This window comes from Gymnoscopelus braueri (assembly GCF_963280865.1).
Source record: "Gymnoscopelus braueri genome assembly, chromosome: 11".
In the NCBI taxonomy this organism is placed as follows: domain Eukaryota; kingdom Metazoa; phylum Chordata; class Actinopteri; order Myctophiformes; family Myctophidae; genus Gymnoscopelus; species Gymnoscopelus braueri.
In genome coordinates, this window is record NC_137613.1 from 46,302,981 (window position 1) to 46,317,169 (window position 14,189).

Below are 14,189 nucleotides of genomic sequence, written 5' to 3' on the forward strand. Positions count from 1 at the left end.
TTAAAACCCGAAGAAATTCTAATAGATATTTTCCAATAGACTAAATCAATTAAGTCTGTACAAAAATGTATGATAGGCCTACAGGGCTAAATGTTTAATCAATGGTGGCGTACAAAAATAGTCGACCTCCAAGTTCAGAGAGCTCTGCAAGTTTGATCTGCTATTTTCCACTATTTTATTTTTTTGTATAAATCGTTCATTAATCGTAAGTTAAGTTTCCAATAATCGTTTGAAAAATAATAATCGCCCCGGCCCTACATTGGTTGTGCAGATGAGGATGGCTTATTTGATTTCAGGACAGTGGTTTGTGTGAGTGACCCACAGTTCAGCACCGTAATGCAGGTGTTTAAAACAGTGGTTCTCAAAGTGGGATCCGGAGTGGGGGTCCCTTGAGGTGGTTCCAGGGGGTCCCCCCAGCTAAATGACGGAGTCTGTAACCCTGAGAGCGTACACAATGATTTGTACACTCTCAAGAGATATCAAGAATCCATAATAAACCGACACTAGGCTCCCCAGGGATAGTCTGATGGCCGATATGTTCCTCTCGAGGGAGCAGAGAGGATGAAATCTGCCTTCCAGCTCCAACACCCGTCCAAGTCGTTCCAGTTTGCCTCCAAGTTAAGCCTGGCTCAGAAAAGCAGCGAGTTAGTGGGGGGGTGGGTGGAGGTGGTGGACTGCTGGCGTACGCTATGATACAGAGATGTCACATTAACATTAGTCATCCACCGAACGTCGAAATGCGATCGGCTCTATGCACAGCGGCCATATTGGAAAGACATTGGGCCTGTTTCTTACATCCTTCATATAGGTGTTACCAAGGATACTAATTAAGGCTCTGTTCCATTTAGTGTAGCACAGCGGTTCTCAAACCTTTTAATTTCAAGGACCCCCATAACTCTGAGAGAGTACAAATGGAACCAAATGGACCCTTGCGGGTCCATTTGGTTCCATCTGTACACTCTCAGAGTTACACACCCGTAAGGGGCCATTTGGAACCCCCTCAAGGAACCACGAGGGTACCCTGGACCACACTTTGAGACCCACTGGTGTAGCAGGGTGTTTCCAGTGAGCCAACATGCACAATATCAGCACCCTGACTCTGTTTGACCAGAATGGAACAGAGCCTTCATTAGTTATCATTGGCAACACCTGTGAAGGAAGTAAGGAAGAGGCCCAATTCCTTTACAACATGGCTGCTGTGCATAGAGCCTATTGCGACTTAAGGACTTGAGGACCGACAGAACTGCGAGGGGACAGTGTTGGACGTGGTGGGTGGTGTTGAACGTGGTGGTGGGTGGTGTTGAACGTGGTGGTGGGTGGTGTTGGGGGGAGTTGATGGGGGGGGGGTCTCGGTGGCACAGTGGCTCAGAAGGCAGTGGTGACGGCGTTCCCTCGCCGCGTGCCCAGGCGGATCATTTCGCCCGGCACCGTGTCCAGCTGTTCGTACGCCAAGCGGCCCTCCTCACCTGCCACGGGGAAGGAAAGATGAGTGTTAATTTTGACAGCACATTTTTGGGTTTAGTTTTCAGCCCATAGTCCACACCAAAGCAACTTGCAACCAGTTCCGAGAAATATGCAGCGGTCTGGAATGACCAGTTGCAGACGGGTGCCATTTGGGGATAATGATTGCAAGTAGTTGCAGTCCCAATGTATTTACATTACATCGATATGTATCGTTCATTAAGCCATAAAGGCCAGGAACGCATCTGTGTTATTTCAAGATTTCATTGGCTGGCTGGTGATGACACAAAGGGGCGTGGCCTTACCGAAGGTGAGCAGGGTCTCGAAGGCGACGTGTCGCAGCTCCTCGTCGGCTGAGTCACACAGCGCTATGACCGCCTTGATGCTTTCCACCGCCTGCACACAATTTCATTTCGTAAATGAACACCCGACTTGATCATACTACATACAGCGTCACACGAAAGCATCAAGAGGAGCAGATCTGCAAGCTCGACACATTTTGAGCTTGTTTGAGATCTGCTACTTTTGCTATTCTAAATGAACAACATTGGACATACAGTATGAGGTTTCCAGAGATGATATACTTCATTGCACAGCGGTGTCATGCATAGAGGTTTTATATTGTAATTATATTGTAATCAAAAATATCATTGTAATCATATTGTGATCATGCTGAAAGCTGAATAAACATAAACAAAAAAACAGTGAAAATAGAAGATCTACAATGCTGTCGCGATGCCTTGTGAGCTTGCAGATCTGCTACTTTCACAAGTTTTGAAAAAAAAGAAAGAAAAGAAATAGAGATAGATTATTAATCTCAATATCGATATTTTTATTTTAAAAATAATGGATTAAATCAATTAGCTCAATTAACTGCTGCGCCCGTAACGGAGACTGAAAACTTAACCCATTAAGACCATAATTTTTGCTAATCTTTGAATATATTTTTTAAAGAAAACATTTGTACAGTAACTCAAATCTTTGCTTCTGTGGATTCTACAAATGTCTTCTAAATCCTAACAGTTTAAAAAAAAAAAAAGTTATGTTGCTATAATCAGTGGTTCTCAAACTGTTTCATGTCAAGGACCCCCGAATGATATGTATTTGGCTGCAGACCCCCATCTCAAAATATGTTGTTCCATCGGCTATTTTCTGCGAAGATATTTAATGTAGAGCGAAAACCGAAAACATACTAGTGTAGAGCCCTGAGGGTCTCCGCTCATTGCTCAACAACGCATTGGGGTTTGACTGACCTGGAGACAGCTCAGGGCAGAGCAGGCAGCCCTCTGGCTCTGAACTCCTGCCTCAGACAGTGCCTGGGTGTAGTGGTCTATCGCCTGTGGACAAACACACACACACACACACACACACACACACACACACACACACACACACACACACACACACACACACACACACACACACACACACACACACACACACACACACACACACACACACACACACACACACACACACACACACACACACACACACACACACACACAATGTTAACTCCTAATTGGATAAAATTGGTGTCCTGACCTGAAAAATGCACTTTCTGTTTACTTAAGAGCCGGAGAGACATGGATACACACGTGACACACAGAGATAACAGCAGTGACACTGACCGTGCTCCTGAAGTGTGCGTGTGACGCTGCTGACGAGAGGTAGTCGGCGGCAGCCTTGTTGACCTGGGGGTCCTCGTGAGTGAGCAGGGACGCCAGGGCCCTCAGCGTGGCCCCCCGGGGCCACAGCGACGACGCACACACCTCGGCCAGCTCCGCCAGGCACCGGCTGCAGTCCCCGCTGCTCAGGGCCTCGGCAAACACGCCTGGGAACCGGATTAACTAATGTTAATTATACCATTAATGTTGTGTATGAAATGCCATGTATTTGTCGGATGGGAAATGTTCTTATTTGTACTGTATCGTATTTGTATGTAGGGGAAAAAATGCATATGTACTGAATATGTTTTGTGCCCCATCTATGCTGAATAAAAAAACAAATAAATGTAAACCCACATGACAGAGGGACAGGTGTTAAATCAGTGTTTCCCAAACAGTGGCCCTCATTTATCAACGCGGTGCAGCCCAAATAATGGGCGTAGGGCGAGATCACCGCACCTTTCGGCATTTATCAATATATCCTGACGTGGGCTTCATCCTACCATACGCTGAGATCTCACGTCTGGTCGAGACCAGTTGTTGACGTTGGCTGCGCCCGTTTATTCCATTCTAGACCTGCGGAGCAGCATTGTCTGACTGTCTGACAGGCATCTGGACACATAATCCACTCCTAAATGTATATCTACACACTAATAATTAATCCCTGTGAAAATATAACATTTTATAAAGTAATTTAAACAAACTGCTTTAACAGTCATTCAGTTGCATTGGCTATTTTAAAATAGCAGATCTGCAAGCTCAAAAACGGGTCGCATCGCGACGCGTTGTGAGCTTGTAGATCTGCTATTTTCAAAATATACGAGCGCTTTTGCGTCGGGACTCGGGAGTCCCGCGGTCGGGACTGCCGACGATCTTTTCATGGACAGTGAGGTGTACAAACTTACAGTGTCCTATGTTATGGAGTTATGTCATAGAGAGTTTTGAAGACTAGAACCTTGCTGGGTTAACGATATAAACCCGACGCTCCAATCTCTTATTAACGTGGCGGAATCACTGCCGCGGAATGACTGCCGCCCGTCCGAGTCTCACGGGGAATATCCTACATGACTGCTTGTGCACTGCTCGGTATGGGTTAAATAAATTAATATACAAACGTATTCCATTCATGGCGATGTGATTGGTATCATAATATGTCATTCATGTAGGCTACAAGCCTAAGTGACAAAGATTGTACCGCTACGGATTACATGAAAGACACAGTTGGGCGTGTGTGTGTGTGTGTGTGCGTGTGTGTGTGTGTGTGTGTGTGAGTGTGAGTGAGAGAGAGAGAGAGATCAGAGAGAGAGGTGAGGCGTGTGCGTGTGCGTGTGTGTGTGTGTGTGTGTGTGACTTGACAGGCAGCGAGGCGAGGCAATCGGGGGAAAATCTTTCTTATTGGCTTTTGATGTCTTTGGTCGTATTCTGATTCTTCTTCATGTCGTAAAATCGGGGCGTTTTGAGAATATTTAAGGGCGTGTTATTTAAATGACGCTCGTTTTCAGACGTGAGATTTATCAAAGCTCCGACCTGATGTACGCCAGGATTGGCTGTGTAGGATCCGTTGATAAATGTGACTTTGACGTTGGTGTACGCCGAATATATGGAAAAATATAAGCCGGTTTATACGCTGCGTTGATAAATGAGGGCCAGTGGGCCAGGGACCTAATTTTTGTGTCGCAGGCCCATTTTTATGGGTCGTGAGAAAATATACCTTAGTTTTTCGTTTCCTAAGTTTTGTTTTTAATAATTATTTCAAAACATTGTCAAAACATATTCCCCAAAAATTCAAAATGTTTCATTTGTTTTTTGTTTGTTTTTTTATAATTTCATAAATAAATTGAAACATCAAAGAAATTCCATACTTTTGAGTCAAGTTATCAAAACAAGTAGTCAAAATAGTAGATACTATTTCACTAGTTTGGGTCCTGGGTAGACATGAAATTTCTCTCTTAGCTCTCCAGCCAAAACGTTTGGGAACCACAGTGTTAAACAACCTTTGAGCACCCTCTGCTGGACAAATTTGTGTACAGCGAGACATGCATACATAACACACAGACACACTTTACAATACAGGTGCAACAGTTAACTGAACTAATATATTGAATCAGTTATTTAACAACAATAATAATAATCGATGTTAATAAAACATTTCAATGTAGATGTAGATCTACATACGTAGATTAGTATAAAATGATAAAATGCTTTTCTTTATTTATTGAAGTTATTTGTCATATCTGCCCTGTACAAAAAAATGGTATTATGTTCCGATGTTCAATACCCAAAACACGGTTAATTGCAATGATTTGTACTATTAATTACACCACCTCCTCAGGACACCACAAGGGGAGGTAAATGTAATTTCACATCTCCTTTATACAGTACATATCGTTGCTGTTGGGCAGAAACCTCTTGATCCACAAGCTTGTAGATCTGCTACTTTTGCAATTTTATTTTAGTAACAGTTTTGGATACATGAGGTTTTCCCCACGACAGAAACGATTGTATTTGTTGATGACATGTATTATTGTGTTAATGACATGTATTATTGTGTTAATTCTTTATGTGTTATCCTTTTAGCCTTAAAGGGATAGTTCACCCCCAAAATGACTTTTATTCTATCGATTAGTCACGCCATGGAGACTTGAATTCATGGATATTATTATTTTTTGTCGCATTCCTAAGCCAATAATTTGATGACTGCCAGCGGTTCTGGTAGGAGACAATTATTGGCTTAGGAATGCGACAAAAACGTAAAAATATCCATGAATTCAGGTCTCCATTGGGTGACTAATCGATAGAAAATGTTTTTTGGGGGGTAACTATCCCTTTAATGTCTAAAGTACCTCGTGCTGTTGACATTTCAGACTTAATAAAGTATTGAATCAATCAAATCGTCCTCACCCTCTCTGGCCAGATGCTGCAGATGTGTCTCCATGTGGTGGACGTCGTGCCGCTGGACGTAGCCGTGGAACTGAAAGACTGTCAGGAGGACGTCCTGGTGGGACGGCGAGGACGAAGTGGTGGCACAGGCGGGGGGTCCTCCCGTCCACGACAGGTCACCTCTGTCCACCATCTCCCCCACCACGGCACCTATGACTGGAGGACAGAGGGGACATTATGACATCTAATTATTATGACGTCCATTTAAGTCCTATTTTAGTCATCTGAAATGTTTTAGTTTTAGTCTAGTTTTAGATGACTAAATATCATAAGATTTTAGTCAACTAAATCTACAGCTGATTTAGTCGACTATAATGGATTTTGGTGGGCCGTGATGGCATCGTTACGCCTGATTTATACTTCTGTTTTCGGAGTGCGACACAGAGATCAGTTCTACTGGATCTCTTTTTTTAGTCTAGTTTTTATTTGTTGACGAAATTAGCAATACTGTATATTTAGTCATAGTTTTAGTCATAGTTTTAGTCATCATCATAGCTTAGTTTGTATTTCGTTTTTGTCAATGAAAAAAGGTAGTCGACGAACAGTTTTACTCGACAAAATTAAGACTGACTGCAAGCAGCCATACCATGGATCTACAATGCTACAAGCTGCATTTACGGGGGCCAAGAAATGGCCATTTTCTGAACGGGCATGCCCCCCAACAATGCTGCACACAGCGATACCGGGAGACAACAAAACGGCCCGTTCCCACTCGGCAATGCACTGGTTATTCTCATTTTATTGCATTAGTTATTCGAAACATTTGACCACTGGCCATTTTCTTTCCCATTGGTGGGATTTTTTATCATGTACAGTACAGCATAATACAGTATAATACAGTATAAATGTGACTACCGTGAAGACTAGTATGAATATTGTATAACTTGCTTAGCATTTTCTGGGTGAAAAAATTAAGAAAAGGGAAAAGAGACAGATAAAATGGATTATGTGAAATCCGTCCTGGTGCCAACCTGTGTGTGTGTGTGTGTGTGTGTGTGTGTGTGTGTGTGTGTGTGTGTGTGTGTGTGTGTGTGTGTGTGTGTGTGTGTGTGTGTGTGTGCGCGTGCGCGCGCACTTGCTGGTGGTACCTGTGTGTGCAGTGTGCGTGTGTGCTGGTAGTATCTGTGTGTGCAGTGAGTTGTGTGTGTGTGTGTGTGCAGTGTGTGTGTTGGTGGTATCTGTGTGTGCAGTGAGTTGTGTGCGTGCGTGCGTGCGTGCGTGCGTGTGGTACCTGTGTGTGCAGTGTGCGTGTGTGCTGGTAGTATCTGTGTGTGCACTGTGCAGTGAGTTGTGTGTGTGTGTTGGTGGTACCTGTGTGTGCAGCGTGTGCGTAGCGTTGGATCATGTGTGTGAGCAGTGTGTCCAGCGTGGTGTGGAACACTCCCCCGGGTCCACTGCACTCTGACCACAACGCCATCAGACCCGGCCGCTCCGCTAGCCTGGGCAGCACTGAAACACAAGTGAAATTGGAAGTGACGACGCAAATAAGTGAACAGACACAATTGGAACTGGATCACTATCAAATTGAAGTCGATAAATTGTTACTCTCTCCTGATTGGATGAAATAGGCCAAGACACCTGAACATTTATTTTCTCTTTATTAAGGAGAGACTACTGAACAAACACTATACAGTACCAGTGATTACTTTTGGCATATAGAGGTTAAGTCGCCTCCATGAGGCCCATAAAGCAGGAGCCCATCTCCTGTTTCTATAGTGTGAGGCTGCTTGATGTACAAGTACACCCTCTGGACATGACACGGCCGGGGGATTGAACCCCAACCTCCCAATCTCAGGGCGGACACTAACCACAAGGCCACTGAGCTGGTTGAATATAGAACATACCGTAGAGGTATTTAACGTTTATTTCACACAAAAAATAGCAGATCTACAAGCTCATGGCGCGGCACTCGGTGCCGCGCCATGAGCTTGTAGATCTGCTATTTTTGAATAGCCAAAGTATAGACACAGATGCGTTCCCGGATTGAATGGGTCAAGACGTTTATTTATAACCAGTGGTGATAATGAACGTGGTACCAACCGTCCCCGGCGGTCATGCTGGCTCCCAGTCTGTCCAGGCTGATCTCTCCCAGGTCCTCTAACAGCTGGGTCTGTTCCGACAGCTTCTGCAACACCCCACGCCTCTGCACCCCGCTCACCCCGCTGCTCAGCAGCTGTGAACAAACGCACACAAACAACACAAAGGTTACAAAGGTTTATACTGCGGTAAACATACGCGTGCTGAGCCATAATACTAAATAATATATATATATAATAATAAGTAAAGCAGTGGGTCTCAAATGTTTGTCAAGAGCCTCCAAATTAATATACTGAAAATGTGGTCGTGGACCCCTATCTGAAAATATTTCGTGCCGGGGAACCCCATTCAAGATTAGTGTTGAATTGCTTCAAAACTATTAAAAAAGAAAATGTCAAGATTTTTAAAGAAATAGCCTATCTACAAGCTAGTGTTGTGAAACGTTGTAAGCTTGTAGATCGGCTATTTTCGGAACGCAGCTAAGTATCAGGCATTACGACACCATCACGGCCTGCCAAAATACATTTTAGTCGACTAAATCAACTGTAGATTTAGTCGACTAAAATCTCATGATATTTAGTCAAGACTAAAACTAAAACATTTCAGATGACTGAAATATGACAAAAACTAAACAGAATTTAATTAAAAAAGACTATGACTAAAACTAAATCAAAATTTGCTGTCAAAATGAACACTGAATGTCGTGTACCTGGACTAGATGGTTGCAGTACTGCAGGTGGATGACGATAGCCACGTCCAGGTTCTCGTTGCCCGTGGTGAGGGGCAGGGGGCTTCCGGCCACGCTGTTGCCCACCCCCGTGTCCTCCGTCAGGGCTTCACTCAGGTGGCCCCTGGCCTCTGGATGCTGGCCCCTGGGAGTCAATACGAGACATACAACACAATCACCACTAGGCGTCACTAATGTAACACAGGAATGCTACAAGAATGACCAGAGAACTAAAATAATGTATTGTGAGGCCAGACCGTCACTCTAATACCATGGTTAGATTCATCAGCAGTAGTCACATAATACCATATAATAAATACATTAAAAACATTATAGTGCTTTGTTCATATCAGTCAAAAGAGTGGTTTAATTAACAAATAAAACATCACATTAAAACAAAAAAATAATCTATATAATTAAGTGCTTCTCAACTAAACCTGTGATTGTCAACCTTTTTTGAATTTCAAGGACCCCCAGTTTATTATGCAATTGGCCACAGACCCCCATTTGTTATGATTTCTATCTCTGGGACCCCAATCCACACTGTAAAATCCCTTAACTCTGAGAGTTACAGACCGGCCAAGGGTCCATTTGGTTCCTCCTAACTACCAATCAGTCCTTATCAAATCGGACCCCACATCGAGAACCGGTGGTCCACAGCCACATAACAGGGTTAACAACATTACCACCAACACTCACCCGATGGCGTCTCCCTCCACGTCAAACAAGGGGGGCCTGTGTGCGGGGGTATGGGGTCCGGTGGCAGAGGTGGGGGCGGAGGCGGGGGTCCCGGCCCCCCCACCCACCACCACCACCACCATGGGGGGTGGGTCGTCCCCCGTGTCCTCGTCGTCGAAGTCGGACGTGTTGAGGAAGTCGAAGCTCTCCAGGGCGCTCTCCACCGTCAGGCTGAGGCTGGACGAACGGCTGCGATGGCCCGGCAGACGACACTGATGGACGCACGGCAGACACTCGTTAAGACTGATGATTAGCCACTTATTAAATACCTTGTTGAGCGGAGCCCCTCAGGGCTCTGTAATAGGGCCTTGTCTGTTTTCGCTCTACATTCAACATCTTCACTGAAAACTTATTTTTAATTTTTTTTAAACATTATAAAAAATATGTGAAAAAAGGAATTGAAAAAAAACCACGGCCCCCTCATGCATTAGATGGACAATATCAGTAACCAGAAACGAGGATGTGTGTTTTCAATGAATCTATCATGGTTAAAATGCAGTTGGAAGTTACAATGGGAATGGGTTTATATAGGAAGGGGGCGTGTCTGATAAAGTGAAAATCAAAAACCTAAATACTGAATCAAGCAACTTTAAAACTGTCTGGGATGTTCACAAAAGCCTGGGTAGACTTTAAAATGACCCCAAACATGTTTGAAAGTGAAATATCCCTTTAAGTACAGTACTTTTGAATACTTTGAGTATTTACTTGAGTATACTTTGTCCACCAATGGCTTTAAGATATACATTGCTCTGTATGTAGGGGCGATAAAAGCAGCGCCTCACCTTGAGGAGGTCCTCCAAGCGCATGACCTCCTGTTCCAGGTCCTGCAGCTCGCGGCAGCGCTGCGTCAGAGCCTCCAGCCTCATGAGCAGACTCTGGATGGACTCCTCCAGACCGGCCTCCATCAGCACCCTGCTGCCTGCCTCACCCGGCCAGCCTGAGCACCCCGACGACACGCCTGTCACCGGCAACACAGTTTAGTTGGTGATTGACATTCAAATAATTGGCAATTCATGAATTGATACTCTTTTTGGCATTGAACATTGGAAGCAAAATTACAATTTTGTTTGCTTTAACGGTTTGTAAACAAAAACTGCACATGGAAGATGACAGATGACAAATAACATTTACAAATAACATTGACCGGTACCAATCATTTAAAATAAATAACAGGACATTTACATTTTTGAAAGTATAACATTTAAACTGTCCTAGAAAAGCAGAAATAGCTGATATACAAGCTCACAATGCATCTCATTGTGAGCATGTAGAACATTCTTCTAAATTTGCCATAAATGCCATAAAAAAGAGAAACGGCAGGTTGATTAGTGGTTAAGAGAGCGTAGACGACGACGTGAAAATAATGATGGAAAATACGACATTTCTGATCGTTTCATCCAGCTGTTTTTTATACAGATGAATGGGAACAGTTCCAGCAGTTATGCAAAATATTATATTAGCTCAAAATAATCATGACAAGCCTTACCCGAAGAGGAGACGGCTGCGGTGCCCCCGGCGGCGGCGCCCTGCGTCGGCGCGTCGATCTCGGACGAGGTGAGCCTGCGTACAAGCTGCCTGGTGAGGCTGCCGGCCTCCTCCGTGTCCAGCTCCAACGGCTTCAGCTCCTCATCTGTATCGTCCAGGGAACAGGGTATTGTTAACTAAAACTAACCCAAACCAACCACAAGTACAATTGACTAAATATTCTGGTTAGCTGAAATAAAAAAAAAAGACAAAAATGAGGCTTTACAAATAAACTCTGACTGACTGAAACTGTATTGTGTGCTAAAACGAACTATAATCATAACATGTCCTTGGTTTTAGTCTTTGTCATTATAGCCAATATTTGTCAAAATTTTTTGTTGTTGAAAATAGGCGATCTGCAAGCTCACTGCATTTCTGAGCTTTTTGAATCTCTCGACACATACCCCATATTTCAATATATAAAAATAAAAACTAAACTAAAACTAAGCCTTTTCCACAAAATAAAACGTAAGAAAATGTCATCTAAATCCTAACAGTTTTTTGAAAAAAAGTATATTACTATGTCAGTGGTCCTCAAACTTTTTCATGCCAAGGACCTCAAAATGTATATGCATTTGGCCACGGATCCCCATCTCAAAATAATTTGTTCCAGGGACCCCAGAAGCAAAGATTTGAGTTACAAATGTTCGCTTGAAAAAATATATATTCAAAGATTAGCACAAATGTTCACGATTTCTCATAAATAGCAGATCTACAAGCTCATAGCGCGGCACTTGGTGCCACGCTATGTATGAGCTTGTATATCTGCAATTTTTGAAGAGCCAAAGTGTAAAATAATGCTTTTTAGCTCAAAGCAAAAAATGACACAGATGCTTCTCTCGGTCTTAAAGGGTTAAAAAAACTAATCTAAACTGAAGCGAAAAACATTGAGTAAAAAAAAATCATTTTTCGTGGAAAATGCAAAAACATAAACAATATTAATAACCTTGGTCCAGGAACACGTCCTCGGGCGCCACCGCCGAGAGGCGGCCCTCCGAGCACAGGGACGCCGCCCCCGAGCCCGAGCGCCGGCGCTGGGACTCCGTGCGCTCCCACTCCGAGTCCAGGTCGCCGGCGCCGTTGGCCTCGTCGCCGCTGGCCAGGCTGGCGGTGTTGGCACGGCTCCCGCCGCTGCTCGACTCGCCGTCCTCCCCCTCCTCCTCCTCCTCCTCGGCGTTCTCCTCCTCGGCGATGGAGTCCTCCCGCCTCTGGGTGGTGATGGCGTGAGGAGGCGTGGCGTGGTGGTGGGCCGGGACCGGGGGTGGCGGAGGGTGGTGGTGTTCCGTCTCGGGCGGCGTGACGGTGATCTCCGGGTTGGACTGGGCCGTGGAGTGGGCGCTGGGGGCGGGGCTGGGGCTGGCCGACGTGGAGCCCGCCGACGTGTCGGAGAAGGTGAAGGACAGGCGCTTGCACTCGGCCATCCCCCCGCAGCAGCCGTTCTCGAAGATGTCGTCCGGCAGCGTGGACTGGAGACACAGAGACAACAACTGTAAAAAAATATATAGTAATAATAATACTAGTACTCTGACTATCTGGGAGAAAACGTTGTATTCACACCAAACAATAACGGTTGTTTTTGATCAACTCAACTGATCGCCTCAATAGGCCCAAATCGATCACCTTGTAGATCATAATGTGGTCGCCCTCCGCCTGTTCTAACCTTTGACTAGGGTTGGGATCCAGAACCGGAGGAAAAGGAGGAACCAGATGATCCATCATCACATTTGGAACCGTTTTCTATAACCGGTTTTATCACATTGGCAGAGCTGGCATGTAGACTTCACGTCTGCTATACAATTACAATACCGGTGGTTCTTAAAACTTTTTAATTTAAAACTCTGAGAGTGTCAAAATGTACACTCTCAGAGTAACAGACCCGTAGGGGTCCATATGGAGCCCACTCAAGAAACCCAGAGTGTCCCTGTACCTCACTCTGAGAACCAGTGAGGTATACAGTATATAGTATAGGAATTGTTAAAGGGAACCGTTAAGGAATCGGATCGCTATGAGGGAATCGTTAAGGAACCGGAATCCTCTGACTAAACGTGCTGTATCTCCGTTAATCTAGTTTCGCTAAAGTAGGATCCAAACTCTGTCCTATATGGATTCTCTGCTGAGAATCCATATAGAAGACCATATAGAAGATCAACACCATGCAAACACAAACAGCCCACATGCTAAGACTGAAGCCGTCACGTCAACACAAAAGTCACACCGGGTGAAGGCGGGAGGGGGTGGTTAGGAGGGGGGTGGTGGTAGGTAGCAGGGGGGGTGGGGGGGTCCACACTGCACTCACGTAGACCTCCAGGCTGGACTTGGGCCTCGGCCGGAGCGAGGCCAGGTCGCCGAACGAGCGACTGCGCCTCAGTTTCTCCAGCAAGCTGTCTCGGAGCGCATGCAGGAAGGACAGACGCTGGCGTTCCACGGGATGCGGCCGCCACTTCTTTACGCAAACGTGCAACAGGCAAATGGGTTTAGGGATGGATCGGTGGTCGAGTAAGAGGTTGGGACATGGGGACATGGACAGGGACAGGAGAGGATATCGGGGGGAATGGGTGTTGTTAGTCGGGAGGTTAGATGAGTACAAACCACAGGCTCCGATGGTCAAAGTATTAGGGATGTACATAGACAACAAAGGGGTCAAATAATGAGCAGTTTGCATCTCAAATCCATCAAATATCGACCTAAAAAAAATGTATAAGCCACTTGCCAGCCATATTAGTACACCCCCAAACACACTGACACTAGGCTGAGACACCATATTTAAGAAAAGGATTTAAAAATAAAATGATATTATCTTATATGTCCCTGGCACAAACTTTTTTCTAACCCACAGCCTAATCAATTTGGGGGTCCTTGACTGCTTTATAACCATCCAGATTAGCAAGCAAACTAAACCGCTGTTTCACAGATAACAGGGCTAGAGGGAATTTCGGCTTCCTTAAACAACAAAATGTCTAATAATTCATTACTAAATTATATCAGCCAGGAAAACCAATATGGGGTTCACACAATGATTAAATCCTTATTAATCCAGAGTTTATTATTGAGAGTGGATATGATCTACGAGCAGATCTACAAGCGCACAATGCGAT

General features: G+C 44.7%; 1 protein-coding gene across 2 annotated transcripts in view; it reads right to left on the reverse strand.

Annotated features, from left to right (window-relative positions):
- The window catches only part of ripor2 (RHO family interacting cell polarization regulator 2), a 110,592-nt gene continuing 96,403 nt past the window's right edge, over nucleotides 1–14,189 (reverse strand). For both annotated transcript variants that reach the window (XM_080443226.1, XM_080443227.1), the window contains exons 13-24: nucleotides 12,041–12,560; nucleotides 11,057–11,200; nucleotides 10,353–10,528; nucleotides 9,532–9,782; nucleotides 8,815–8,977; nucleotides 8,109–8,241; nucleotides 7,380–7,517; nucleotides 6,030–6,224; nucleotides 3,093–3,295; nucleotides 2,715–2,798; nucleotides 1,767–1,857; nucleotides 1–1,466 (exon numbers count right to left, since the gene is read on the reverse strand). In XM_080443226.1, coding sequence (XP_080299352.1) covers nucleotides 1,366–1,466; nucleotides 1,767–1,857; nucleotides 2,715–2,798; nucleotides 3,093–3,295; nucleotides 6,030–6,224; nucleotides 7,380–7,517; nucleotides 8,109–8,241; nucleotides 8,815–8,977; nucleotides 9,532–9,782; nucleotides 10,353–10,528; nucleotides 11,057–11,200; nucleotides 12,041–12,560 — 2,199 coding nt within the window. In that variant the 3' untranslated portion in view covers nucleotides 1–1,365. The remainder of the gene's footprint in view (nucleotides 1,467–1,766; nucleotides 1,858–2,714; nucleotides 2,799–3,092; nucleotides 3,296–6,029; nucleotides 6,225–7,379; nucleotides 7,518–8,108; nucleotides 8,242–8,814; nucleotides 8,978–9,531; nucleotides 9,783–10,352; nucleotides 10,529–11,056; nucleotides 11,201–12,040; nucleotides 12,561–14,189) is intronic.